This window comes from Peromyscus eremicus, chromosome 8a (assembly GCF_949786415.1).
Source record: "Peromyscus eremicus chromosome 8a, PerEre_H2_v1, whole genome shotgun sequence".
Classification (NCBI taxonomy): domain Eukaryota; kingdom Metazoa; phylum Chordata; class Mammalia; order Rodentia; family Cricetidae; genus Peromyscus; species Peromyscus eremicus.
In genome coordinates, this window is record NC_081423.1 from 40,342,723 (window position 1) to 40,369,761 (window position 27,039).

General features: G+C 46.2%; 1 protein-coding gene across 2 annotated transcripts in view; it reads left to right on the forward strand.

Moving 5' to 3' along the window:
* The window catches only part of Gria1 (glutamate ionotropic receptor AMPA type subunit 1), a 328,214-nt gene that overhangs the window by 257,822 nt on the left and 43,353 nt on the right, over positions 1-27,039 (forward strand). For both annotated transcript variants that reach the window (XM_059270597.1, XM_059270596.1), the window contains exon 12: positions 21,716-21,914. In XM_059270597.1, the coding sequence (XP_059126580.1) occupies positions 21,716-21,914 (199 nt within the window). The remainder of the gene's footprint in view (positions 1-21,715; positions 21,915-27,039) is intronic.

Consider the following 27,039-nt stretch of genomic DNA (forward strand, 5'->3'; position numbering starts at 1 on the left):
AAGCGAAGGAAGGTATGCAAAAAGCAAAAGCTTCCTTCTCCTCTGTCCTTTTATGTGGACTGCCATCAGAAAGTGGGGCCCAGATTTTAGGGTGGGTCTCCCCACCTCAAAGTGTCCAATCAAGAAAATCCCTCACAGGTATGTCCAGCTACTTGGGTTCTACATAATTCCAGATATGGTCAAGTTGACACCAATATTAGCCATCACAGAAGTCTTTACTTCCTCAAAGCTGTGAAAATATTCTTCTGTCTTAGAAATACAAAGGAAAAGGAAACAGGAGGAGACAGGCTGGAGAGGTGGCTCAGACAGGGAAGTACTTTTGTGCAAACATTAGAACCCAAATTCAATATCTAGCATTCACCAGTATGGTAGCATCCACCAGTAATCCCAGCATAATTGGGCTTACTGGCCAGCCAGCCTAATCTATGTTGAGCTCCAGAACAAGGAGAGATACTGTCTTTTAAAAAAAAAAAAAAAAAAAAAAAAAAAAGGTAAACAGTATCTGAGGAATGACTCCTAAGATTGATCTCTGGTCTCTACATACACACACATACACACACACACACACACACACACACACACACACACACACAAAGGAACAAAAGAGACAAAGTTTTTCTTTTTTCTTTTTTGTTTTGTTTCGTTTTGTTTTGTTTTCAAGACTGGGTTTTTCTTTGTAGCTTTGGAGCCTGTCCTGGAACTCACTCACAGAGATCCACCTGGCTCTGCCTCCTGAGTGCTGGGGTTAAAGGTGTGTACCACCGCCAGGCCAAAGTTTTTCTTTTAACACATGGATAGCCTATTGAGTTTGTGTGATGTACTTCAAGACCGTTGTTTTCCCTGCTGCGTTCCCTTTCCTCATGAAGCAGCTGTCACACACATGCAGGCAGGTACCTGGACCCTCAGTTCAGTTCCATTACTACTTCTGTGTGTCTTCACCCCCCACCCACCCACCTCAATTAACACAGCTTGAGAACAAGTCTTGGCCACCGGCACTGGGGCAGAGGCAGGATGATTGTGCAGAGGAGGTGTATACAGATGCTCCTTCTACGCTGGAACAGTGGCCTGTCACTCACAGATGCCAGTGAGAAAAGACTGGAATCAAATCTTGAAAACTGCTTTGTTCAGAAAGCCAGCAATCTGAGAAGACAATGGACTTAAATTCTCAAAGTCTGCCTTCTATTTCACCTCCAGATTATATAGGGAGGAGGGGACAAGATGAGGTCAGCCAAATATTAAGAGCTTGGTCTTCCCCACTTTGGTCAGGTGTAGCTGGAAGTTTTCCTGTGTCCCACCCAGGCCCTGCAGTCCAGACAAAGCTCTCCCACCCGTGTCCCACAGCCACTTGGTCCCAAATAAACACACAGAGGCTTATATTATTTTCAAACTATGTGGCCTAATGGCCGAATGTCTCAAGCTTCTTGCTAGCTAGCTCTTATAACTAAACTCGGCCCATTTCTATTCATCTATATGTTGCCACGTGTTCTGTGGCTTTATTTGTGTGTCATTACATGCTGCTCTCTGGATGGTGGGATGGCGTCTCCTCTGCCTCTGCCTTTCTTCTTCCTGTTTATCTACTTAGATTTCTGCCTGGCTCTAAGCTTCCTTGCCATTGGCCAATGCAGCTTTATTTATCAACCAATCAGAGTAACACATATTCACAGCATACAGAAAGACCTCCCACAGCAGTCAGGTAGTTCACCATGTTGATGAGACATGTGGATGCTCATGCTCCCCTCATGATCATCCTCTATACCTTTCCTTCCTTCTGTTGAGGTCTGGGCCCAGGCTCTTCTCAAAGTTATTTTCTGCTCTTGTCAACCTTGTCTTCCTAAGAACATCTGAGCTGGGATGGGGGTTACCTCAGAAGAGATAAAACATTACAGTATGGACACGCTAAGCTAGAAATAACATGTGTGCATGGGTCCTTTTCACAGTATGGGGTACCAGATACAATATGAAAGTACCCATATCTGCTCCTCCTGTCCCCTGTTACTTCCACATAGAAGTTCATGTGAAATATTGTTAACAGCACTTTCCAGTCGTGAGATGCTGTGATCTTGCAGAGTAGCAATGGCAGCAGCATTTATCAAGGGTCCAGAGCAAGCCAACAATTGAGATTCTGTGTCACCCTTTTCTATGGGCAGTGTTTCACAACACTGAACATGATGGATGACGTCTGGGACACCTGTGCATAGAAAAGGCGTTTTTAGGAAGCCCGAAAAACCCTGGAGACTTCTGGAGAAAAGACAGGAGAGGATGAGTTGGTTTTCATCTAAATTAACCTAAAAGATGTTGTATTTCAGAGGAGCGGGCAGGTGGTGAGGAACATAAAGGAATTTACTTTGCATTCTGAACATATATGCTTTATTGACTTTTAGCCTTAATGCAGGAGGCAAGCTAGACTTGCATGGAAATAGCCTATGAGAAGAAAATTGAAATTTTGGGTTTTTTGTTAGTTTGTTTTTAGCAGCTGAGCCTAAGGGTTTGACTGAGTAACAAACATGGGAGGCAGTTAAATTAAGCGTGTCAACGAGCCAAGAATCACCCAGCTTTCCACATGTAATAGACGGTAAAAACGACACAGGAAGCAAACTCACCCATAACCTTGAACCACAGAGCAAACACCATTCTGTGCAAAATTCTGTTCCATTTCATCCTGTGAATTTTCCATTTCTGTTTATGTCAACCATGATGAAGCCATGTGGCTCTGAAGAGGATAAACAAGGTCCCCCCACTGTGGTAGCCGAACAAAGCCCCACACTCGATACATCAAAGCTGTGCTGGCAGAAACCGAATCAGTCCATCATTTGCTGAAACCTCTAAAACCCACAAATTTATTTGAGCACATTTGTGAACAATTCAATCCATCAGTGTTAGCACTGAAACGTGTCAGGAAGGGACAGGGTCTCGGGACCCGGCTCGTTAGTGGGAGATTCCTCAAGAGAAAGAGCATTTGAGGAGCCAGGGAGTTGGTTCCCTGGGTAAAGTCCCTGGCACACAAGCATGAGGACCTGCATTTGGATCCCAGCACCCACATACAAAGCTGGGCATGGAGGCATATGAATATAATCCCAGCAATGGGTCAGTGGGGACAGGAGGATCCTTGGAGCTTGATGGCTGAGATTCTTGCTGAATCAGTGAGCTGCAGGTTCAGTGAGAGCCTGTCTCACATACTAAGGATTGAGGAAGACACTTGACCAGGACCTCTGGCCTCTATGCACATGTACACAAACGTGTATGCACCTGTACACACACACACACACACACACACACATGCACACACATACTAACATACACACCACACACAAAAAAAGGGGAGAGGAAACAAGATGTGATCTCCTTGAACTCACAAGTGAATTTTTTCTTTAAATTTTTGTCGGGAGGGAGGGGGCCATTAAATAATTAAATATTCAGAAACCTGGCCTATTCACTCATTCTCAATGTCCAGTGTCACAGCGTATCCTGTTCCTGATGCTTAGTCAGTGTGCCCTTACCCATTGCTTCTGAAACTTTGTCATATCCAAGATGCTTCCTAGGATGCAACTTCTGTTAGTAGTAGGCCTGGGATGAAGCAAGAGTTAGCTATGTTTTCCATTTTTGTTTATTTCATTGCAACTGTGCTTGTACGCATGTCATAGCATGCATGTGGGGGTCAGAGAACAGCTTTGGGGATTTGGTTCTCTCCTTCCACTGTGTGTGTTTCAGGGATCAATCTCAGGTCATCAGGCTTGACAGCAGGTACCTTTACCTGCTGAGCCATCTTCCAGGTGATGTCAGTATTGCTGGTCAAAGGACTGCAGCCTTTGGAAGAGTAAAACTCAAGGCCAACTCTGAGCTGTGGGAAGAAAAGGGCCGAGTATCACCATTACCCCAGAGCCTGCCATGGAGTGTGTATGCCGGAAATTCAGGAAATTAATAAGTTTCTAAGTAAATACTGTCTGCAACTTACATCTGCACATTCATTTTTATGAAGGTGACATGAGATGTCAATAAATGTAAGAATAAGAGTAGCTGGGGTCTAGGGAAATAAAGATGGCATGAAGGAAAGAAGAAAATAAAATAGACAAGAACATGCTATTAAATTATAAGTGGGAGTTGAAAACCAGGCAAAACCACATTATACAAAAAGTAAAGAATAATTCAGTGAATTCAGCAACAGTAAAATTATGGGCTGAGGTGGGGTGTGCTATTACTGTTTTACCCCTATATGGGGGTTGAACTCAGAGTATGTAGGACAAAGAAGTAAATTTTGCTATTTATGCATATATATGCATATATCTATATATAGGCATGTATATGCATATATCTATATCTACACGACATGGAACAAGTGTTGTTCACCTCCCACTGTCCTCCCCTAGTCCCTCTCAGCCCCAGGGTGCCCTCCTCTACTTTCATGACACATGGATCCCAATGTCCTCTCTTGTACCCTGCCCCCTGCCTTTAGAGCGCTCCCTCCCCTCTCATAGTCAGTCCTCCTTCTATTATCATGCCATATATGAGTGGATTCAAATCTAGGCTCCATGTGTGCGGTACTTGTCTCTCCGCACATGCTGAACGCCCCGCCATGGAGAGAATAACCTCAGCCTCTCACCACTGATTATTATCTGGCCTAAAAGTCCAGTAGTTCTAAGGCTGTGAAACCTCACAAACTATTGTGTGAAGAACAGTCTATACAGACTTGCAAAGGGTGATCAAGAATGAGCACAGAGGGGCATGTCTGTAATTCCAACAGTAGGGAGATAGAGGAGGGTGGATCAGGAGTTCAAGGCCAGCCTGGGATACACAGTAAGTTAGAGGCCAGCCTGAACTACATAAGATCCTGTACAAGCAAAATAGAAGAGACCTGGAGAGATGGCCCAATAGTTAAGAACATCTGCTGCTCTTGCAGAGGAGCCAAATTCTGTTCCCAACCCCCACGTTGGGCAGCCCACAAACACTTGTGACTCCAGCTCAGGGGATCTGATGCCTCCTCCTGCCTCCACAGGCAGGTCACATGCACATTATCCCCAATAACACACACACACACACACACACACACACACACACACACACACACACACTTTAAAATAGTTAAAAAAAAAAAAAAAGTCAAGAGGGAACAGAGCAGTTTACATACAGACAAAATGTGCTGTGAAAGCGGGCCGTGGTTCCTGTCAAGCTCAGCCCCCAGCCTTATGTCCGGTGGCAGGGTGTTCAGAGACTTCAGAGACGGATGAACCCAGAGCTCACAGACAGGGCCTCTCCCTAGCTTGGAAGCCACCGTCATTCTTGTGCTTTCCCTTGGAGATACAGACTGATCCTGCTTGTAATCTTAGATGTACCCATGCAGCCTCGTTGATCCTGCTTGTGATCTTAGATGTACCCATGCAGCCTCGTTGATCCTGCTTGTGATGTTAGATGGTATCAGTGCAGCCCTGTGACATGAGATCTACTCAGTCCCGAGTGTCTTCTTTTCCTAGGCCTTCCATGCCTCTGAATAAGGATTTCCCTGGGACACTACAGTGGACCTTCTCATCTCACATCAGTGGAACTCCATCTCTGCTCCCATCATTCCTCAGTAATTTGCATAAAATACACAATTTGTTTGGAACAGACTCTTAACTAGACGTTGAGCGTCCCTCCCCACTAGACTTGTGGAGTAGGCTAAAGCAGGTGTTCTCGTTGGCACCGCCCTGGTTTAACAACAGAATGTGGAGGAGACCAAATTGAGGAATGTGTGAGGATGGGTCAGAAACCTCTGAAGTCAGAGGCAAGACAACAAAAAGGCAACCACAGTGGTGGGCACCACGTGGCTTACCTGGTACCATTGTTACCTCAGCCACTTTCAATAACAACCCATTGTGTTCAGACTGTGACTATTCCAGTTTTAAAGATGAAGAGATCAGAAAATAGGCCAAGACCACAAAATTAAGAGAGGAATCTGAAGGTCAGACCTCACCTGTTTGTCAGTCATTGTGCCAAGGCAAGACAGTGAGACGTTGGCCTGAGTTAACGTCTCCCGTCTAACACTGGCCTTAGCGTTAAGTATGAGAGTCACTTTGGGAAAAAGCATTTCATCTCTGAGCCTCAGAATGTTTTTTCCCACCTCTAAGATAATCAGGACAGTGGTGCTGACCCCTGAGGCAGCCACCAGTCTTTGTGATACTGCTTCTGGCTTAACAATATCAGAACTTTCCGCTCCTTTACAAGGAACGTTTTGATTTTCAGCCACAACCGTATGTTGTGTCTGATCTCGTAACAACCCTGAGGTAGATGAGCGCGACCCTCTCTCTGGGGAAACAGACTTGAAACGAAGTAGGGACTTTACAAATGGTTCACCACGCTGCAGCTCCCCAGTCACCTGCTCTGATATGCCAAGCCCCTCCCCCATTCGGCTCCAGCAGTCTTCTCTCTCTCCTGGGGTCTACTCCACTTCTCCTTCTCAGGAAGCTTTCCACTGCCAATGTAAATATTAACTCTTAAGAACCTATGGGAGAGTGTACAGAGGGGCTCCCTTCATCACTGGACTCCCAAACAAGGCCTGATGGACAGGAGCAGGCCAGACCCAGCTCCCCAGGTGTTGAGGAGACAGAGTTGGGAAGCACAAGTGTGTGGGCGTTACTACAGAAGGGGCTGGCGGCTGATTCTCCTCCACTGTCTTAGTACCTTTTCTCACTTTCTGACCTCCCAATAAAAGCAAGTGAAGGGAGGAAGGGTTCATTTGGTCTCACTATTTGAAGGGGCAGTCCACCGAGGTTAAGAAGGCAGGAGCTTGGGGCGGCTGGTCACCTTGCACCTGCAGTCAGGAAGCAGAGAGCAGTGGATGCTGGTGCTCAGCTCTCTTTCTCCTTTAATCCAGTCTAAGGCCCCACAGAATGGTTCTGCCCACAGTTAGGGTTGGTCTTCCTCCTCAGTTAAATCTCTCTAGAAAGGACCTGGCAGACATACCCACTGGGTGTGTCTTCAGGGTGACAACTTGATAAGATTACCATCATAAGCAGTAACTTTGGGAAAGATCCTTCTGGATTACAGTTTCTTCTCAGTGTTTCTCATCTCAAAAAGTGTCACTGCCTCTTCTGAGATGCCCCAGCCAAAGGCGTGAGAGACAAAGATAGGGAAAGAGAGTAACTTGGGGGGTGGAGGCTCTGAACACAGACTAGCTGCGGGCTGTTGAAAGGCATGGACCTCCCAACTTTAGTTCCCCATTTACAAAACAGGACTAAATCCTACTTTTCCTGTAGTATTGTTCAGTGAGGGATAAGTGAGTCTCCTCAATACCTGGCAGGAAATAGAACCTCAAATATGAAGCCCTAAAGAGAGGGGGATAGATAGATAGATAGATAGATAGATAGATAGATAGATAGATAGATAGATAGATAGGGGTGGATAGATAGATAGATAGACAGACAGACAGACAGATAGATAGATAGAGACAGACAGACAGACAGACAGGCGGACAGATGAATGACAACCTCCGAGTCTGCTCGAGTCTGCTCACTCTCACCCAGCCTTGCTGCAGTTGTGATCAGCACATTCACCTGAGCTGAGGCCCAGCATCATCAGCTTCTCATCTTCATGTAGCTGTTCTTATTATGCCTTGCCCCAGTGTATTCTCCATGGGCAATCCTCAACACCAAATTGGCTCCTGTCACCCCATCCCTCCCCACCTTTCTGCTGTAGACTCCTTCCAGAACCAAAGGGCCTATATGCTCGGTCTCCTCCCACTGGACCTCACTCCCCACTACTCCACCCCTTCCCATCAGCACTTCTGCTGTGCCTCTCAGATGTCCATCCATGAAAACCATAGGCCTCTTTTAGTCTCATTCACAAGATCCTTGTTTGCCATTTCTCTATCTAGAGGAACCTTCCCTCTACCTGTAGTCTTTCTGTGGTGAGTTTGTCTTCTTGGTCTTAGCTCTGAATGCCTTTCCTCTGGACCTAAGAAATGTTCATACAAGGCCTGGTGTGCTGAAGGTCCTTGATAACCAATCGTTGAATAATGTTGATGACAGCATCAAACCCATCCAGCTGTTGATTCCTGAATCCCTGTGGATGAGGACAGGTTGGGATCCCACTCCAGCCAAATTCAGGTTTGGGGCTGTGCACAAGACCCAAAGCTATGAGACATGGAATTAAGCAAGCTATTCACTGAGAGCTGACTTGATCAGTTTATACACACAGCCAGCAGCAAGTGGCCTGCTTGAGACCTGAGACCAGGAAGGACCTTGAAACATAACTTTTTTCACCAGCTTCCCCTCCTTCCCAAAGGCTTTACCTCCCAACAAGTGAGACCTACGGCCCTGCTCATAGGAAGAAGCTTCATGACATCTCTAGAATTTTTTTTCTAATCTGCTAGTTTTAAAAGCCTGTGTTTTCCTGACTGCTAATTACAACTGTCGATTAGTGTTAGTCATGTAGAAAAGGGCAATCTTCTAGAAGAAAAAAAGAAAAACAGGCAATGAAATTACTTCACCTATTTTCAAAGTGATCTATGAGGCATATTGTTGATGATACTTTAAATGTGTTATAGTATTATTCATTTTAATTTCATATTCTCAAGTCAATAATCAAATTGAATTTTTTAGCCTCTCTAAATGAAAATTATTTGGTATTATTGCTGTCTTTTGTCACTGTTAATCTTTCTGATGGGAGGCTTAGGAGGTGGTTCAGTGGGTAAAATGCTTGCTATGCAAGCATGAGAACCTGAGCTCAATCCCAGCACCCACATGAACAGCTGCGCATGGTGGCACATACCTGTAATCCAGTCCTGAGAAGCAGAGACAGGAGGATCCCAGTGGGCTCCCTGACCAGCCAGCCTAGCCAGTTGGTCAGTTCCAGGTTCGGTGAGACCATGTCTCAAAACACAAGGTGGAGAACAATTAGCCTCTACACACATGTGCATGTGTGTACATAAACACACACACATAATATATATACATATATATGTATATATACACACACACATGTAAATATAATGATAAAAAGCTAATGCTGCCTATAATGCACTGGAAAAACATGCCAATTCCTAACGACACTGACGTTTGGGGCACAGAAGCAGAGAGTATTTGGCACCTGCAGTTTCCATTTTTGTGTTCAAACCAAAAACCTGAGTGTCTACCCAGGAACTGCAGAGGAGTCAAACTTGAAGACTTCATTCTTTTTCCGATGACTAGGGATCGACCTGTGCAGTGCAGAGAGGACGAGGCACAAATGGCGGAGAGGGGTGTAATGGAGGGCTGGAGGTAGACCTAGACATACTGCAGACTGGAAGCACCAGTGTAGGGCTGAGCAGAGCTCACTGCATGCTATGATCTCAGCAGAGCCAGGCAGACAGCAGCATGCAATAGAGGAAGAATGGGAAGACAGATGAGCGGATAGAAAGCAGGGAATGTTTCAGATGTTGGCTTCTCTTGAGTTCCTCAATCCATCCATCCATCCATCCTGGACACAAGACATGAATGCAAGACATGTCCTGTGCAGACTGGAAGAAGATGGAGTCCTTGTAGACTTGGTAGGAGGAAACAGTGGCACAGATATGGCAGAGACCAGTATGGAAGCAATCCAGTTCTGGGTACTTACCACATACCACAGAGTATGGTCAGGACCTGGAGAGATGCTGGCACTCCCATGTGTACAGCTCTGTCTGTAATAGCTAAGATGTGGAAATACCTAGCATGTACATTGATACATGTGGATAAGAACATGTGGTATGTGTGCTCACAGGAACACCCTTTAGCCTTCAAAAAGTCAAGGGGATTGACTCTGTGTAACATCATGGGTGAACCCTGGAGACATTGCCAGGTGTAATAAACCAGGCAAAGCACAAATGCTAAGTAATTTCTCTGGAATAGTCAAAGTCATAGACTCAAGGACTGAAATGGCAGTGTCTTGGCCACTTGTCTGTGGCTATGATAAAACACCCTGACAGAATTCACAGAAGAAAGAGTTGATCAGGGCTCACTAACATTCAAGTCAACCATGGTGGCAAAGTCACCGAGGTCATATGGCATCCACAGTCAGGAAACAGAAAGCATCAAATGCTAATACATAATTCAGCTTCTCCATTTGATGCCATCCAGGATCCTAGCACAGGGAAGGGTGGCACTCAGGGTGGACAGATCTTCCCATCTCAATTAGCCTAATCAGATAATCTCCCACAGGCCTGGCCATACACACAGCTCATCTTCCAAGTGATTCTAGAGTTCATCAAGTTGATAATTGTGACTAACTATCACCAACATTCACATGAGGTGAAAGGGAAATGTGTGGTTATATTTTGTTTTAGATTTATTCACTTTGCTTTCTATGTATGAGTGTTTTGTCTGTGTGAATGAATGCGCACAATAGGCATGCCTCCTAATGGTTGTGAACTATCATATGGATGCTGGGAACTAAAGCCCTATCCTCCAGAAGAACAGCAAGTGCTCAGAAACTTCTGAGCCATCTCTCCATCCCAGAAACCAGTAGTTATTAACCATTGAGTATAGAGTTCCAGCCAAGCCAGACAGATAAGCTGTGAGCTTTTCTGTACAACCTCATAAAAAGGGGCAATGTCAACATATTCCACACTTAAAAATGTGTTCCACAAATACATCTCATGTGAAACATTCTCATGAAAATAAACTTTTAAAAAGAGTAGACTGGGGAGATGGCGCAGCAGTTAAGAGCACATACTGCTCTTGCAGAGGACCGAAGACTGGCTCTCAGCATCCACATGGAGTGACTCAAAACTGGCTGTAACTCGAGTCCCAGGGAGTCTGACACCCCCTTCTGGCCTCTTTGAGGTCTGCACTCAGTAGCACATACCCACACACAAACACATAATAAAAATAAAACAAATCTTTTTTTAAAAAAAAAATTACAATTAAAGAAATAGCGGCCATGAATTTGAGAGAGAGCAGAGGGTGGAATATATGGGAAGAGTTGGAGGGAGGGAAGGGAATGGAGAAATGAGATAATTGCATTTAAAAGATAGTGTTTTAAAAATATTTACTGATTCTTAAGGCAAGATTTAAGGATTTGGGGGATTGTCTTTTATTATACCCTAACATACCACAACATATAGACACAATAAAAGAGGAGAAACTCTCCCCACAGCTTGGAGCTTAAGTAAATGTAACTAAAATCTACCAAATGCACCAGTATAGTCTTGGCATTGTAGGGACTGAACTGGTGGAGAAGCCAGGAGAGACTTCTTGGAGAAGACACCTTCCGAGGCAGAACTTGAAGCTGGGAGAATCCTTGGAGAACATCTGCTGAGAAACAAGATGGGAGGTTGAGAGTGCCAGTTGTTGGTTGCTGGGAAGGAGGAGGAAGGTGGCATGGCTGGGGTGGTGAGAAGGGAGTGTGGCCTGGTACCCCCCCCCAGGCCAGTCTCTGCTGTGTGGCTGACGGGGGTCTGTTGCCCCACCCTGGCATTTGCTTTTCTATTACTTCCCAGACAGGACGGAGCATCTTGAAGCAATTCAAATGTGTTAGCTTACAGTTCTTAGGTTGAAAATCTAGTACTGGTATCCAAGAGCTAAGATACTGCTATCTGGCCAGGTGGTACCCTTTCCTGGGGCTTCTGGAGGAGCGGGATCTGTCTCCTGGCCCGTTTGGGTTGTTGACAAATTTTGGTCACTGTGGTTGTGAGAACGTTTTTCTCTTGGTATCTGTCAGCCAAGGACTGTTTCTGACTTCTAGAGGACACCCTCAGCCCTGATCCTCTCTTTCCCTCTGCTGGCCCTGCGGGGTCTCATCCCCTGAGCTGCAGAGCATCCCTGTCACTCGGTCCCATCTCATTGACCAGCCCTTCTGTCCTTCTCTTCCACTTCCAGGAGTCCAACTAATGATCTAGTGGCCACCAGAGGAACTCCTGATTTTGAAGTCCCTAACTTTAATTCTCCAAAGTTGCCTTTGGCTATTTAATGCAACATATCCACAAGTTCTAGGAATTAGGACTTGGGTGTCTTTGGGGATAAATTTTCTTCCTTCTGATGCCACACTTGGTAGGATTAGGTAACTTGTCCAAAGTCACAGCCTCATCTTTGTAGCTTAGCTTTGAACCCAAGCATCCTGGCAACAGCACCTTTTTCTTACTACTTAATTACCATGCTTCCCAGAAGTTGAGGCTGGGGAATAGCTCAGTAGTGAATCATCTGCCTCTCACATGTGAAGCTCTGGATTCCACACATAACACTACAACAGAGAAAAGAGGGAAGGGAAATGGAAGAAAAGAGAGAGAGAAGGAAGAGCGGAGGGAGGGAGAGAGGGAGGGAGGGAGGGAGGGAAAAAGAGAAGGAAGAGGAGGAACCAAGTTAAGGATTTATTACAGACATCCTCAAATGGAAGACACAGGAGATATTTAAGGCAAGTTTGTAATGGTTTGCAGCCAGCCTACATTCACTTTATATTATTTTGTAATAATTAACCCCAGATACAGCTTAAACCCCACTCAACATATTATCTCCCAGCTCTGGAGTCAGAGCCAGCATGCTATGACTCGGTTCTCAGCTGGGGACTCACAAGGTTGCAATGGAATTGTTAGCCACTAAGTTCCTGCCTGGAGTTCAGGACCCTCTTCCACACATCCCCTTGACCATCAGAATTCACTTCCTAATAACAACAGGGGCCCTTGTCTTGCTGACTGAGTAGGAACCACTCAGCCTTGGGGGATTGCTCTGGACTGGGACCCCCAAAGCCCTCCCATCTTGATGGAAACTATCCCTGGCACCAACCCTCACACAGACACTTTCAATCTCTCTGACTTCCATATCCTACTGGAGAAGCTTCTTCTTAAGCGTTCCAAGACTGGAACTAGATAAGATCCCACTAGATAAGACCCCTGCCTTAAGTTCAGTGGTTGAGCAGAGATCAGCACATTCACATAGCTAAACTCTCCTCTGTAACTGAGCACAGCCTAGAGTAATACCTGGGCAGAGGTCAGCTAATATTGCTGCCTAGCGTATCTTACATGCACATGGGAACAGGCTAATATGTGTTGGACTCATGGAGCACAGAGGCAAGAATAAGTGGTAGAGATGGTTGCTAAGGATCAGGTCCTGGTGAAAACAGTGCCCCCAGCCCTCTTCAGGAAGGGCTGTGTTTCCTTATCTAAAGATGGGCAAGAAGACTTCCATTTCCTGAGGATGAGAAGGAAGACCCTGCCTGACCTCCTGAATATTAGAAGAAAGGTTCCTTGGAGCCTCTTCCTCCTGATGTATATCCTAGGGCAAGACTAGAGTCAACTTGATCTCCACCCTTCATGCTGGTAGAGAGAGACTATGCTGGGTGGAAACTCTTGAAGAACAAATGGGAAGATCAAAGCAGATGCTCTGTGCCTGTGATAACCCAGAGAGATCTCTGACAGTGATTCACCAAATGGTGGGAACCTGTCAAAGTTGGTGGAAACTTTTACAATGCATTTAAAGAAACAAACGTTATTATCTTAACTTTGTGTCATACGTCATTTGTTCTCCGACAATCACTTTGCAAAGATATCTGAAGGAACATGATTTTATAACCATGTGAGAATTGTAGATGTGTCTTGAATTATCACTTCTTCCAAAATAGTCTTCTAAAGCTTTGCAATGAAGTTTATTGAGTCATAGACCAGGCACTTACTTCTTTTCTTCTATAGATAGCTCGGGAAAGAGGGACAAATTGCATGTGAAGCTTCCTGTTCTTTCAACAGATATTGGGACTGTATGGGGTTACAGAGGATGATGAAGGAATCTAAAATCCCTTAATGGTTTTGGGTATGGTCACAAAGTAAAGCTGAGATGATAGGAAGGGGCTGACCGGTGCAAGAGTTTCCAAGAAATTAGAAGAGCATATGGAGGCACCAGGCAGGCAGGCTTCAGGAAGAGGAACCTCTCAGCAGGGTCCACAACCTGAGCTGAGGGCTCTGATTGATCTAGACCCTGCTCCCTTTCCAGACAAGCTCTGTGGAGCTCATCACTTCACACGATGCCTCCTCCTGCCTTGGGACCCAGGTTCCTCCAGGCTGTGTTCTCCGTCTAAAACAGATGCTCACAAGCTAATCATACTCCTAGACTATTCCCCCACCTTGGGCTCTGCCTTTGTTTCTTTTCCGGTTGCTGAGATAAACTATCCTGACAAAGCAGCTTCCAGAAAGAACGGTTCGTCCTAGCTCACAGCCACAAGATACAATGCCTCAGTGCAGAAAAGCCACAGTAGCAGGTGCTGGAGACACCTGGTTGCATTGCATCCATTGTTAGGAAGCAGAGAGCAAGGATTGCAAGTTGCTGCTTAGCTGGCTTTACTGCCCAGGGTGCCCCTGCCTAGACAACGATGCCGCCCTTGGTGGGCAGGTCTTGCCATATCAATTCACCCCCTCAAGAAAATTCTTCCGTGGAATGGCTAGAGCTCAAGTCAATCTAAACAATCCCTCATTGAGATGCCCTTCTAAGGTGAATCCAAATTGTATCAAGTTGGCAATTGACACTAACTGTCACAAGCTGTCATCCTTAATATAACCCATTAGAAGAGCCTTTCATTGGATGGTTTTCCTTCACTGTTCCAGACTCCTGTCACCCTGTTAATGAGTTTAAAAATACATTATTTAATGGTTGACCTGAATCTGTCATGCTCATTCCACACATGAGGCTGAGGTTAGACACTTGGGCTCACACAGCTAGAGAGGGTGAAGCTGGGATTTGAACCCAGATCTATGATCCTACACGCCAAACTTTTGACTACTGTGTTTGACTTTGTACATGTCACCGAATTGCCAGTGTTCACTTAGAAAAACAAGAAATTGTGGGCAAATGAATAAAAATAAGCTTACAGGGTCTGGAGAAATGGCTCAGCCATCAAGAGCACTTGTTGCTCTTACAGAGGACCTGAGTTCAGTTCCCAGTATCCACACCGGGCAATTCACATCTACTTGACGCTCCAGTTCCCAGAGATCTGATCCCCTCTTCTGGCCTCCTCAGGCACCTGCATGCACAGGGCATATAAACAGACGCAAATCATTTTTGAAAAATCAATCATTTTTAAATGAAGCTCCTGGCCCAGACACATGTATGAAACTCCTAGGCTTAGTGTTCCTATTCAGACACTCCCTGACTTAGGCTTTTACTTTACTTTTGTGTTGCCCAGGCTGGAATGCAGTGGCTATCCATGGGCTCTGTCCCACTGCGCATGAGCATGGGAGTTATGACCTACCCTGTTTCAGACCTGAGCCAGCTTCACCCCTCCTTAGGCTACCTAGTGGTCTCTACCTTCCAGGAGGTCACAGTATTGATGTCAAGGTCAATGCAGACACGGATCAGCATAGCACACTATAGCCTAGAACTCGTAAACTTCAGCAATCCTCCTGCCTCAGCCTCCCAAACACTAGGGACTACAGGCATCCACTACAATTCCCTGAAAAGTAGTTTTTCAAATGAGGCTGTATAATAATACTATACTCTCCTTTATAATTAACTTTCTATCCTGTGGTGGTGGTACGAGATCCCAAAATATGGGAGGCATCCCAACAAGAAGCTGGGGAGTTCAAGGTTAGTCTGGTCTATAATGTGAGTAGGAGGCTAGCCTGGGCTACCTGAGATCCTGTCTCAAAAATAAAAAAGAAGACAAAAATTAATCAATAAATGACTTGCACTGTTCACTTAACATCCTTTGTTAAACTTAATTCTGTGCCATCTTTCATTTAGGGTACCAGCAAAGACACCACCTCTAGGTGTCTCCTCGGGCCCAGGTACCCTGCCTTGTGCCTGCAGCTCATCCTTACAAGCCCTTTAGGGGCTCCCAATACAACCCCCCTTTCACCGGCAGTTTAAACAAGGTTCAGAAATGTGAAATGACTTGCCCGTAATTTCCTACAGGGCAGGACAGCAGGTGGTCCACACAGCTTCCAAACTCCCACTTAACTATCTTACAGGCTCAGACAGGCTGTGTCCCTTTGAAGACATGAATAGGGTTCCAGGAGAGCTGAGAAGGGAAGACTGCTCCTGCCCGGGCTGGTTATTCTACTGCTCAGCAGGGGAGAAGTGAGAGGGAGGGGCTAAGAGTACAGGGAGCAGGCTGGGGTAAAATGGTACCTGACAAACGGGATGTTTTCCATCGATTATTTTAAGTGAAATAGCTACTGCTAATATGCATCCTGTGCTGAAGATAACCACACGTTAATTAAAGCAGAAGTGTGCCTTGTTCATTTACCTCCTGTTTGTTCAGGAGTTAGGGACTGTTTTTAAAAAGTCCGCAGCACGCTGTATTCAAATATGTCCCCAACCCTAAAGAGTTCAAACGCCAGATATTTGGGCCATAGATGAGAAACAGGCTCACACCTGGCCTGCTGAGTCCCGCCTGGACTCTGATAACCAGCTGGTGAACCAGCCTGTGGGAGCTTGGGGTGGGCCACTCAACATGCAGAAAAACCATATGCTTTGTTATTATGAGCTGTCCAGCAGCAGCTATAAAAGATATCCTTCTATGTATGTAAAGCCAAAATTATGCATGGAAGAAGTCTCATTTTAACAGCAGTGTGATGCCAAATACTCCCTTCTAGGAACTGTGGGGTGACGGATACTCAGGGCCCCGCAGTCAGCCCTGAAAGGATGGGGGTGGCTTTCAGCAGAGTCTAACTTCAACACAGGTGAAGTCACACCCCTGAAGTCAGATCTTGGGTTCCCATGTAAGTCCTATCGCTGTCTTCATAACTTAAAGTATTTCATCTCTATCAACCTCGGTTTCCCAGTACAGCGAATGCCATGTTCCTACCGGCCCGCCGGGATGAGGATGGAGATTGAAGAAATAGAAACAAATGCCCTACACAGCTCAGATGGGGCCTCCCCTAGAACATGGCACTGGGAGCACCCTGTGGCAGGTGGAAACTGCAATGGCCACTTGTTCACAAGCCTTTCCTGCCTCCACTGGTTGCTCCCACTCCAGGAAATGCTTCTCCTTTGCAGAATGTTCACAGCCAGTGTGCTGGCTAGTTTTAAATGTCAACTCGATACAAGCTAGAATCATTTTGGAAGAGGGACTCTCAATTGAGCAAACACCAGGCTGGCCTGTGGTGCGTTGTCTTGATTGACGGTGGATGTGGGAGGGCTCAGCTCACTGTGGGCGGGGCCACCTCTGAGCTGGTGGTTCTGATTTATTTAAGAAAGCAGGCCAAGCATGCCAGTAAGCAGCATCCTCCTCCATGGCCTCTGCATCGGCTCCTGCCTCCAGGTTCCTGCCCTGACTTCCCTGGATGCTAGACTATGATCAGGAAGTATAAAATAAAATAAACCCTTTCCTTTCTACATTGCTTTTGGTCATGATATTTTATCACAGCAATAGAAACCTAAGACAACCAGCCTGCCTCCCTGGCCCAGTCAGGTGACACCTCTTCCCTGATGCCTTCCCAGATTTTTTCTAGTAGACCATAATCTTCCCCACCCCGAATTTCTTAGTACTTGATGAGTGACACTTGTACCCTTCACCCTAGCATGTACCAAAGGGCTAAAGGGCTCTCTCTCTCTCTCTCTCTCTCTCTCTCTCTCTCTCTCTCTCTCTCTCTTTGTGTTTGTGTGTGTGTGTGTGTGTGTGTCCTGCCTCATCTATTAAATCAGTTCTCTGGAGATGAAATCTCTTAGATATTTCCCAGCATGCTATGCTGTATAGTCAGTCCTGAGAAAATGTGTTATTGTTCACCTGCCCACAATACACTCTCTGCCAGGCAGTAAGCTGCATGCTGGGGACAGAGCAAGGAGTGACATTGACAAGACCTGTACACACAACTATAGGGAGACAGACGGCCACAGAGTCAGCAACCCTGTCTATGTACTATAGACATGTTATTTCAACTCTAAGAAGCACTACAACGAAAAATGTATGCCAAAGAAGGAGTGGGGGGCTGAAACAGTACTACTTCACAAGGGTGTGTGAAAGCAGGGGACATTAGAAACCTCAAGGGAAGGGTCTACAGAGGCAGGTTGGGCGCAATTTCAAGGAAGTAAGTCCCTGGTAGCAGGGCACCTGCAAATGTCCCCAAGTAAGTGTCTTAGTTACTGTTCTATTGCTGTGAGTAGACATCATGTGCCAGTCAACTTATAAAAGAAAGCATTTAATATGGGGGTTGGGTTAGAGTCCATGACCATTATGGCGGGGAGCATGGCAGTAGGCAGGCATGGTGCTGAGCAGTAGCTGAGATCTCACACCTTGAGATACAAGCATGAAGCCTAGAGGAAAAAAGAGAGAGAGAGAGAGTAGGGGGAGGGGAGCACTAAGTGGGAATGGTGTGGGCATTTGAAACCTCAAAGCTCACTCTGAGTGACATGCCTACTCCGTTAAGGCCATACCTCCCCATCCTTCCCAAACTCTTATACTAACTGGGAACCAAGCATTAAAGTACATGAACCTATGGGATCCATTCTCACACAAACCACCACAGTGAGAAAGATTGTGTTGTGGTCTCAAAACTACAAAGACCAAGGAGGCTGGGACAGAACGTGGTGGAAGAATTTGCTCACTGGAAGCTATTAGAGCTGGGTCAATCAGGAGATGTCTCACGAGCCTTGGTAAAATATTTAGATTGAATTTTCTAACTGTGACTGGCTTTAAATGGGGGCAAGGAGTATCGTGAACCTGTTTATAGTTTTCCAAGATCCTTGTGGGCTAGGATCTATGAGGTTACAGAAAGAGCTCATTTGGTAAAGTGCATGCACCCAAGCATTACTGCCGAAATCTGACCTCCAGAACTCAAAGAAGAAGCCGAGTGGGGTGGCATGTACTACCTCCCCAGTGGCATGTACTACCTCCCCGGGTTACTTTGAGTCATGGTGTTTGTTTCTCACAACAGAAAGGCAAGCTAATGCAACAAATAAACTACAAAGTAAATGAAGGAGTGAGTGAATCTATTAGTGTTCATCCATCACTTTACAAACTGTGGCTATGCTACACTTGTATGATCGACCCAAATGGAAACATGCATTGTTCTGTGAATCAGAGCCCTGAGGAATAGACCCATGTAGTGGCCTGCAGAGACATGGGATGCCCTTGGAGCCGTTATCCAACCCCCAGCTCTTACCCCTAGGCCATTCTTAGCTAGAGAGCTACAACAATGACCAGCAGCTGGGATGGTTAAAATTAGTCACACCAGCTGTGCCAGAGGAGTGACTTGTAGCTGATGAGGTGCTGTGACTGGTCCATGGAGACACACATCTTGGATGCAGCTGCTTCGTCAGTGAAACTGTTGAGTTTTGCCAGAGCCCGTCACCTCACTCTGGGCGTCTCTTTGTAGACCGACCTCAGATCAGAAATGAGGCAAGATGGACATTGTTCCCCCTGCATTTCAGAGCCAGAACCTCAAAGCTCTCTTTCCCAAACCTTTGCAAAAATAGCTGTTTGAAATCAAAGACAAAAGAAAATAGGTCATACCCCATGACCTCTTAAGCTTGGTTAAATGAAGGGCCCCAGAAAGTGCTCCTTCTGTCCCCTTCCTCATGGGGATGACAGGACATGCTTTTAAAGAAAGGAGGCAGTCTACATCTGTCTTCTTGTTGGAGATGATGTGGGGGTGAAGCTGCTGGATCAAAAACTGATGGCTGCTGATAACTTTCCATCTCCTCCTTAGCCTCAGAACAGGCTTTCCGGAAGGGCCCTGACATAGGCTCCACACCCCTGATCTACCCTGGGTAGTCCTCTACCCGGAAGTGCTTCTAACTCCACCCGGAAGTGCTCACTGTGTGCCAGGCACTAGACTACCTACCATGCTTCTGCTTGCCTTTTCACTTCCGGAGAATGTCCTCCAGATAAGCCACATCCTTACAGTGTGTTATGAAGATACAGACAAAGAGACTGATGGGCTTGTCCAAAGCTGTGCACACAGTGAGAGAAGACAGGACTCCATGTGCTTTGCCCAGAATCTACTCTCCTGACCTCTACATCATCCCTTTGTTACTTACTCTTCTTCTTCTTGTGGCCAAGGCAGCTTAAGGAAGCTTTGCTTGGGCTCACACAGAAAGTCCATCATGAAAGGAAAGGCACAGAGGCAGGAATGTGAGGCAGCTGCTCACATCTCATCCACAGTCAGGAAACAGATGAAGGCTGGTGCTCAGCTCCCTTTTTCCAATTCGTTACGTCCAGGACCCCAGCCCATGGAATGGTGCCAGCCACATTCAGGATGGGTCTTCCACTTCAATTAACCCAGTCTAGAAACTCCCTCATTGACATTTCCAGATGCCTGTCTCCTTGGATCCTGCCAAGCTGGCAATCAATAATAAAACTATCATACTCCTGAAGAATCAAACAAAGTGACTGGAGTCAGAATCTGGGCTCTGGTAGCCCTAACCAGCCAGACTCCATCACCCATCCTCAATATGCCAATTAAATGAACAAGCCAAAGTGAAAAGCAGAGAAAGAGATTTGTTCAGTGTGGTCATGTTGTGAGTAGGGACAAAGAGCTGTGGTCATTCCCTTGAAGTCTGTCTTTAAGAGGTGTGATCATTCCCCTAAAGCCCCACCTTAGAATCTTAACATGGTATTTAAGTTTAAACAGAAGGTCAGAAGTTTTCTAGCTAAGCAGGCCTGGTGAAAATGTGACCCCATCCATCATAGTCTCAGCTCCAGTCTCTCTGACATTGTCAGAACTGTGGGAAATTTGTTCCTGGCAGACCAGCTCCTCCTCTGGCTGGCACTGGGATCCCAGTCTTTCCCTTCCCAGTATGAAATTCCCGGGGACATCTGCATTTCGTGAAACCCCTTGTTCCCATTGTCTGATAAGGCCCATGCATCTACTTGACAGTGTCTCCATTCCTCCTGGGAGGGTTCCAACATCACCTGAGGAGCATCCACACCACCCTGTGGGGTCATTGGGAAGCCCTGGACTGGGAGGCCCCCGAGAGAATCAGAGAGTCACTGTGGCTCTCTTGCTAGTCATCTTTCTCTTCATTATTTGGGGCACAAGAGAGGGACCATAGGAATAGCAAGGAAACTTCATCTCCTATGTTAGCCCCTTTCTTTCCTTTTTGGTTTGTTGTTTGTTTTCTTAGAAAGGCTCTCCTGTAGCCCAAATTGGCTTTGAACTCACTGAGTGGCCAAGAGAACCTTGAACTCCTGATCCTCCTACCTCTACCTCCACAGTGCTGGGATCACAGGTGTGTACTGTCACATTGAGCTTAACCACTTTTTAATCCATCTCTGTGTTGGTGGGTGGAGGGACTGCCTAACTTCTGTAGTGACTTTCCCCACCATAACTGAAGCATGATTACTTGTATTCTATGTATATATCCAATATAGTCTTCCTTTCCCTCCTCCTATGACAACCCTGGGACAATGACAAGAAGATGGGATGACTGCCATTCATTCCCAGGCCCATCAAGTGTGTGTGTCCATGGGAAGTTGCATTTATAGGGCTGCATTTGTACCAGTATTCCTGGTAGGTATGACCACATTTAGGGGGTGTTTACACATGTCTAAGAAACTTATGAACAGCTGCTGACACATTTGTGTCATTGCTTACATGTCTTGATGTGTCTGTCCATGTAAAGCAAGTGTGAAGATATCCCTGTGTACATTATCACCCAAGGAGCAGAAACCCCACAACTCCTTATTATGATGAGAAAGGAAGCATGACATCTCCCTAACATTTGGATTCTCACTTCTCCCATACAGAGCAGAGGGTGCAGTCGGGTTTGACTGCTCCACTGACAGAACGCGGCTGGCTCCCTGCTCCTCTCTGGAGCCTTCTGTAATTGATGTCCATGCCTCTGACCCCCTCCCCCTTGGCCTGCAGGTCTCTGTCTGGACGCATCGTGGGCGGCGTCTGGTGGTTCTTCACTTTGATCATCATCTCCTCATACACAGCCAACCTGGCCGCCTTCCTGACCGTGGAGAGGATGGTGTCTCCCATCGAGAGCGCAGAGGACCTGGCAAAGCAGACCGAAATTGCTTATGGGACATTGGAAGCAGGCTCCACGAAGGAGTTCTTCAGGGTGAGAGCATCCCTGATCCCGAGGTGCCTTCTCAGAAGGGAATCACTTCATTACACTTCCCTTCTCATTAAAGAGTGTAGGGGCTGGTGAGGGTGGCTTCCCTTCTCATTAAAGTGTGTAGGGGCTGGTGGAGGTGGCTCTGTGGTGGAAGGACATGGGAGGCTCTGCATTGCTTCCCAAGCAACACAAAATAGATAGATAGATAGATAGATAGATAGATAGATAGATAGATAGATAGATAGATAGATAATTACAGGCAGCAAGGTAACTGTAACCATGCAAATCCCAGAACCTCTGTGAAAACTCTTGGGCTTGGGGCTCAAGAGGACCACTGAGGGGGACGGTCCTTTTGGGTAAGAGATTCATTCGAAGAACTATTAATGCCATAGACAGACAACGTGATAGGGGGTCTGGAGAGAGTCCAGGTCCCTGAGACAGAACCTTGGTCTCTTCTCATAGGTCTCAGAAAAAGGAGGTCTTATGCTTGTTGTCAGGCTGCCTCTGATTCCCAGGTGGCAAGGGAGGGTGTCTTGAGTTTCAAGGGAGGGAGGAAGAACTCTTGTTAATGTATGACTTAGAGGAGGTGGGACATTGGGGAGGAAATTGGGATGTGGAGAGGAGCTGGGGAGGAGCTGGGGAGGAGGTGGAGAGGAGCTGAGGAGGAAGTGGAGAGGAGCTGGGGAGGAGGTGGAGAGGGGTCTATTTGGGTAAGGTATATCTCTCTTACAGGTGAGGAATATGCCACCTCTAACCCCCCCAGTGTCTTGGAGGTAGCCTGAGCTCTTTTGGAGAAGTAAGAATTAGGGTGCCTGCTATTCTCCCGGAACCAGACACCAGGCAGGTTCTGGGAGTGCTTGCCTTTTTCCCTACAGCAGCTCTGAGGAAAGAGCTGCTGCTGGTGGCCATGGCCAGATCAGCCCCAAGACGAAACCTAATTCTTGGAACATTCCTCAGCTGTCTAAAGACCCCTGAGAAGTGGAATTCTGTACCTGTAAGAGCTTCAAAGCCCCAGAGTTGATTGAGACTCCAACCATATTCTAGTCTGTGCTGCAACACTATCCCATCCCTGTTCTGGGTCCGTGGTTTAGTGCGGAATGACTTAGGAAGTGTGTGAACAAGGCTCACACCTGAAACTTGTAGCTTTCCCTCCTGCTGTGGGTTTTCTGGAATCAAGGGAGGCTTTCTTGACCCTTGGTGGACTTCATGCATAAGGATTAGGGTCAGAAACTTGATGGCGTAGACACAAAAACACATCTCTTACCTCAAAGGGAATAAGAGATAGTTTACTCTGGAATCAAATATGAGTTATCATGGCCTAGACACACATACTTAGGTCACTCCAAATTCCGTGCCCCAACATGGACGTTTTTGTAGTAACAGAACAAAAAAACTCTTAAGTCAAGGTGCTTTTCAATACGTTGGTGGAAACACTAAGTAGACAGTGCCAGCAAAGCAGAGAAACCTCTGCTGCAGGTCTTCCATGTTACGTGATGACACCCTTAATCCTACGGTTTATTCCAAAGAGAATGTATCTGTTAGAATGTTCGGTCCACCTTTGCTCCTTAGTGACAAGATGTTAGGTCTCCCACAAACGAGGGACCAAGAATGGCTATCTAATAGGCTAAATAAAGCTAGACCAACATGAATTGTAACTAGGCTCTGGACCTGCAGCATTTCCATGTCTCCACATCGCCGAAGTTCTAGTCCGTCTACCAACTTCTGCAGACACTGCTTCTTTCTAGGAGTTCTCATTTACAGTGTCCACCAAAGTCATCCCCAGCTAGTGGCTTCTGAGTTCAGGGTGCCGTGATTGCAAAGAATGAAAGACAAAATGGAATGAGAAGAGAAAGCAAGTGGGGTTTATCGGGAGGTAGAAAAACAGTTCCCTGCATGAGCTGCTAAGCAGCATTCCAGGTTGGAGGCTTTCCTACCATGGGAAGAAGGCTGTATGTAAATTAATCATCCAGTTGAGACGAATCTGGTCCATTAATCTGAATGGGGAAGTCTGATCTGTTGGTGGATCCAGTCACCATGCTCAGGCTCCAGAAAGCCTAGAGGTGGGGCTCCGCCAAGTTCAGAGGAGGAAATAAAAGGAACAAGGGCTGGCTGATGGGCTGAGGAGTCAGCTTCTTTGGATTTTAAAGCCTGTACTCACTCATCAGGTAGGGTGTATTGTAGAGCCTCTGTGCTCTCTGAGCTGACTGTCAGTTCATATAGACAATGTGATTTCCTTGAGTGCAGAAGCCTGAGAGCTTACAAAAGGGATTCCTTCGTCCCTGCCTCCATCTCTGGCTGTCTCACCACAAAAGCTGTCTCCTTGATGAATAAGACGATCTATTGGAGGAAGGCAGCACTGAGAGAAGAGAGCTGTTGGACAGTGCCAGAACCGGGAGAACACACGAAGACCGGTGGACATGATGAGGCCTTTGTGTCGAGGGCAGATAGAACAGGTGGAGAAGCAGGGGTCTCAAGACCTTGAAGGGCCTTGTCAAAGTGCTCTCTGACTGTTGTCAACAAGGGGCCAAGCAAACCACGCATGGAGCATCCCAACACTAAAGTAACCCTGAAAAAAAGACACAAATACTTCTAGTCATCTTATCATCTAAGTGCTTTCTTCATCTCAAGCACTGGGCTAGCATCTACCTGTGTTTGTGTTTTGTCTCCATGGCAACACTATCCATGGGAACTGTTATCACCGCTGTTCAAAGAGGAACAGTGAGTCTCAGAAAGGTTACATTACTTACCCAAGCTCCTGTGGCTGGCAAGATATAATGAAGGAGGAAGTTGGTTGATAGAGAGAAAAAGCACAGATGTGCCACCAGAAGTCCAGGAGTTTCCTCCATGTGTGACGCCATAGCAGAGTTCTCATTTGCTACATCATGGGCCCTAGTTTCTATACCTACAAAAGCACACTGCTAAGAGATGTCCTGTGAGCCCTGGCATGTCCGTGACTGACCCAGACTTTGGTGGATAGGAAGACGTCACCTTCCACTCCTGCCACCCAGAAAGAAGAGAAAGGGAAACACGAAACTCCTCACCCCATCTCAAAAGAACCCAGCTTCCAGTCCCCATGGCAACCTCATCCAGAGTCTCTGAATTCTCCACAGACAGTTTAATTAAGATGTGTGAAAGGTGATGGGAGCTACGCAGGACAGTCAGGAACAGATAGCCTGGCACATTGCCAGGCTTCTCTGCCATTCATACCCCACTTGAGTTCCTGGAGATTAGATTGTCCTGGTGGTCCCTGAGCACCTGTGAGCACAGCCTGGGTTTGGGGGTATGGCTGAGAGGATGTGGTAATTTTTTGCATATTGCTGCCCCAGGGTTTCTCAGTTCTGCCTGTCCACAGTTGTTGCCTGCTGTGCCCATCCTGTCAGGTCAAATTGCCTCTTCCAATCACCCTGCTGTGTGTGTGGTTGGTTCTGTGTCTGGTCCTGACTGAATGTGTGTGTTTCACTGTTCCCGGTAAGAGAGTACTGGGTCCCCTAGACATGCCATGCTGACTGGGTGTGGATACTGCCCGTCCCCTTGCTCTCCTCTCTCCCTCACTGACACTGTTGCTCTCATGGCAGAATCAGATATTTCAAGCCAGCAAGACGTTTTAAAATTACCATGAAATAAAAGGAGGAAACAGAGGCCCAAAGAAGAGTGTTCCAGAGAACAGACCAAGACTTAGAAATAAAAGCAAGAGCAGAATCCAGGCTCCTCTGGCCCAGTCCAGTGTTCTCTCCAAATCTCTCTATGGAACAAGTGAAATAGTTTGTCTAATGAGGGACCATCACAAATTAAATCCATGTCACATGCCTCCTTGAAATTACAAGTAACTATTTCCAACAATTTTAACTCAAAACTTAGGATTTTTCTGGGTCCTAAATATTTTACAGATCAGTTAGCCAAAGTGACAGTTGTTTATCTGATGTTCTTGACATCAAGAAAATAAACCTAATGCTTCATACAGACAAAAGCAATGTTGCATGTATAGTAATGATCCTATATTAATTAAATGTGATCTATGTAGTAACTGATATACAGGTTATATAACTTCTCCAGTAACTGTCTTTTTCTTTATTTTAAGGCCTTTGTATGCAGCTAACACTTGTCCGTTTCCAAAGTCTTAGGACTGGAAATATAGATTAGTGGGTTAGGTGCTCACTGCACAAGCTTGAGAATCTGAGATCAGATCCCAGCACCAGGTAAAAACCTGTGGCAACACCAGTTTGTAACCCCAGTGCCTGGGAGATCGAGGTGGGAAGATCCTGGGGTCTTCTAGGCAGCCGGTCTAACCAACTGGTGAGTTCCAGGTTTAATGACAAACTGTCTCAGAAGATGTGGTGGAGAGCAACAGAGAAAGGCACAGATGTTGACCTCTGGCTCTACATGATAGGGACAGATAAATACATCCTCTACCCCCGAAAAACACATACACATCAGAAAAGAAAAATCAAAAGCCATATTCCAATACCCCTAAAATGTCCTTGGGAAAAATACTCCCTCCCCCCTGGCAAAAATAAATAAATAAAAGCTTGTAAGATTGTGAGATGAGAGAGCTGGTCTGCAGTCCTGAACCATGCTCCCTGACAAGAGCCTCAGTTAGACTCTGAGAAGGACACAGAGAAGACATCTCCCTGCCTCAGTAGCTTCTATAGACTTGAGCCCAGTTCCCAAGAAATGATGGCTAGTAATCTCCACAGAGTAGCCAGACCATACACTAAGTGACCCTGAAACTCGTGACCTCCAGGGAAATCAGGCCTCACTGACAAATGCTGAGCCTCATAGATCAGGACTCTTGGGAGAATTCTACCAGATCAAAAACTCTAGGTTTACTGCAGAGTGTCTGCATTTTTACAGTATTGGTTCAAGTGTCCACTAGAGGCCGAGGACTGCTGTCCTGGGGGCTGAGTGTCTCTGAGGACATAGGACTTACTCCCGTCTTTGGAAAGAGAAGGATGCAGCTATACTCCTGGATTAAACAATCCAGCCAAAACCCCCAATGGAAAAAAAAAAGGCCATAGCTGATTTCAGAGACGAAGAAATGGTTTATGAAAATTGGAGTGTGTGTGTGTGTGTGTCTGTGTGTGTGTGTGTGTGTGTGTGTGTGTGTGTGTGTGTGTGAATGTGTGCATGT